Source organism: Nicotiana attenuata, chromosome 1 (assembly GCF_001879085.1).
Source record: "Nicotiana attenuata strain UT chromosome 1, NIATTr2, whole genome shotgun sequence".
Classification (NCBI taxonomy): Eukaryota; Viridiplantae; Streptophyta; class Magnoliopsida; order Solanales; family Solanaceae; genus Nicotiana; species Nicotiana attenuata.
The window spans coordinates 48,611,745-48,613,900 of NC_031989.1; the positions used below are offsets into that span (position 1 = coordinate 48,611,745).

The window sequence follows — 2,156 nt, forward strand, 5'->3', positions numbered from 1 at the left end:
CGTTGGATCTTCATTCAGCTTATGGGTCATCACCTCCGGTGGTATGCCTGTCATATCTGAATGCGACCAAGCAAAGCAATCTGCGGTAGATTTTAAAAATTCAATTAACTTACTTTTCATCTCTGGGCTCAAGTTATTTCCGATGTAAACTTTTCTGTCCAGCCAATGTAACAACACCACTTCAAGCTCCTCAATTGTTGTTTTAATGTTTTCATTCTCTTCTGGCTCTTGAATAGTATCAGGCCTCGAGTCTACATCCGTTTGTCCATCTTCAGTTGAGGTTTGAGTTGTTAAACCCTCAACTGAATTCTGTAGTCGCTATTTTTCATTTGCAACGTCATTTTGTATGCTTGAATCTGCCACTGAATTGATACTTCTGGAAGCCTGTTAATCACCACAGATTTGCCTAATTCCCCATTGCGAAGGGAACTTAATAACCTGATGTAAAGTAGACGGAACAACATCCATTTCGTGAATCCAGGGTCTGCCGAGGATTACATTGTACGCCATGTCCATATCTATCACTTGAAATTTCGTATCCTTGACTACTCCTTCTGTGAATGTGGTGAGTATTATCTCCCCTTTTGTAATAACGCTTGAATTGTCAAATCCAGATAAGGTACGCGCTTTGGGTACCAATTTATCATCAACTTGTATCTCGTTTACCACTCTTAAAAGAATGATATTTACAGAGCTACCTGGATCAATCGAAACTCGTTTCACATTAGTATTATGTACAAGTAGAGATGTTACCAGTGCATCATTATGTGGGATTAACACGCCATCTGCGTCTGCATCATCAAATGTTATACTGTCTTCTTCCAAAACTTGGCGAACTCGTTGTCCGTGGGTGACTGTGATTTTTGACACCTTTTTTGCAGCCGTGTAGGTCACGCCATTGAACTCCTCCCCTCCGCTTATGACATTAACCGTTCTCTTTGGTGACGGAGGTTTTGGTGGCTCCTGTCTATTCTTTATATATGCTTGCTTACCCTTCTCACTAAACAAATCGGTTAAGTAGCCTTGTTTTAATAAGTGCTCTACTTCAGCTTGTAGCAATCTACAATCTGCTGTTTTGTGACCGTGATAATTATGAAACTCGCACCAGAAATCAGGGTTTCTTCTATTTGGGTTAGATCTCATTTTGTTTGGCCACGACACCTAATCTCCCATGCTTCTTAAAACACCTACCAACTCAGATGTGCTAACATTGAAACTGTAACCACCAATCTTCGCTTTTGAACTTCTATCGTTGTCCCGCGTATCTCGCGTGTCTCGCTCCTTTCCAAACTTGGATGACGAACCCGAATCTCTATCCCTTGATCTGGAATCGTACCTCGGGTTCTCTTGTTTTGAACGTGAATTCCTTTCTGCTGGTCCCATGTAAGGTTCGTACCTATTCTTACCGGACCTCTTTTCAGTTTCTGGTCGCCTCGAACTTACTCTTTCATCTCCCCGTCACTGAGTGATAGTATCTTCTTCTATCCGCAACTTCGTACTATACCTGTTGTAAACATCATTCCAAGTTGTTGCAGGGAATTCTCGTAAGCTTTCTTTGAGTATCCTCGTGGCTTATGAGCTTTTTTCATTTAGATTACTTGCAAATGCCATAGCTGCCCAACTGTCCGGTACACGTGGTAACATCATTCTTTCACGCTGGAATCTATCCATGAATTCCCTGAGTAGCTCCGTATCTCCTTGTTTTATTTTGAATATGTCTTCCATCCTCTTTTTAATTTTTTGAGCTCCCGAGTGTGCTTTTATAAATGAATTTTCAAGCTCAGCAAAAGAATTAATAGAATTTTTAGGTAAAAGAGAATACCATGTTAGTGCTCCCTTTGTGAGTGTTTCACCGAATTTTTTGACCAACACTGATTCAATCTCTTGCTTGGTCAAGTCGTTGCCATTCACGCCAGTTATAAATGCGGTTACATGATCACGTGGATCGGTTGTCCCATTATACTTCGGGATATCGGGCATCTTAAACTTTTTTGGAATAGGCAAAGGAGCGGCACTTGGCTTCCATGGTTGTTGAGAATATTTATCCATATCCACTCCTTTGATTATAGGTGGAATACCAGGTATCTGCTCGATGCGATCGTTTTGCTCCTTGAGCTGTTTCTGCAAAGTTAGTACTAAACTTTGTAAATCAAAAT

At 40.9% G+C, this 2,156-nt stretch overlaps 1 protein-coding gene across 1 annotated transcript; it reads right to left on the reverse strand.

Moving 5' to 3' along the window:
• On the reverse strand, positions 388–1,143 carry LOC109235810. The gene is made up of 2 exons (XM_019402064.1): positions 754–1,143; positions 388–657 (listed from the first exon to the last, which is right to left on the reverse strand). Exons 1-2 carry the CDS (start codon positions 1,141–1,143, stop codon positions 388–390), a joined length of 660 nt encoding a protein of 219 aa, XP_019257609.1.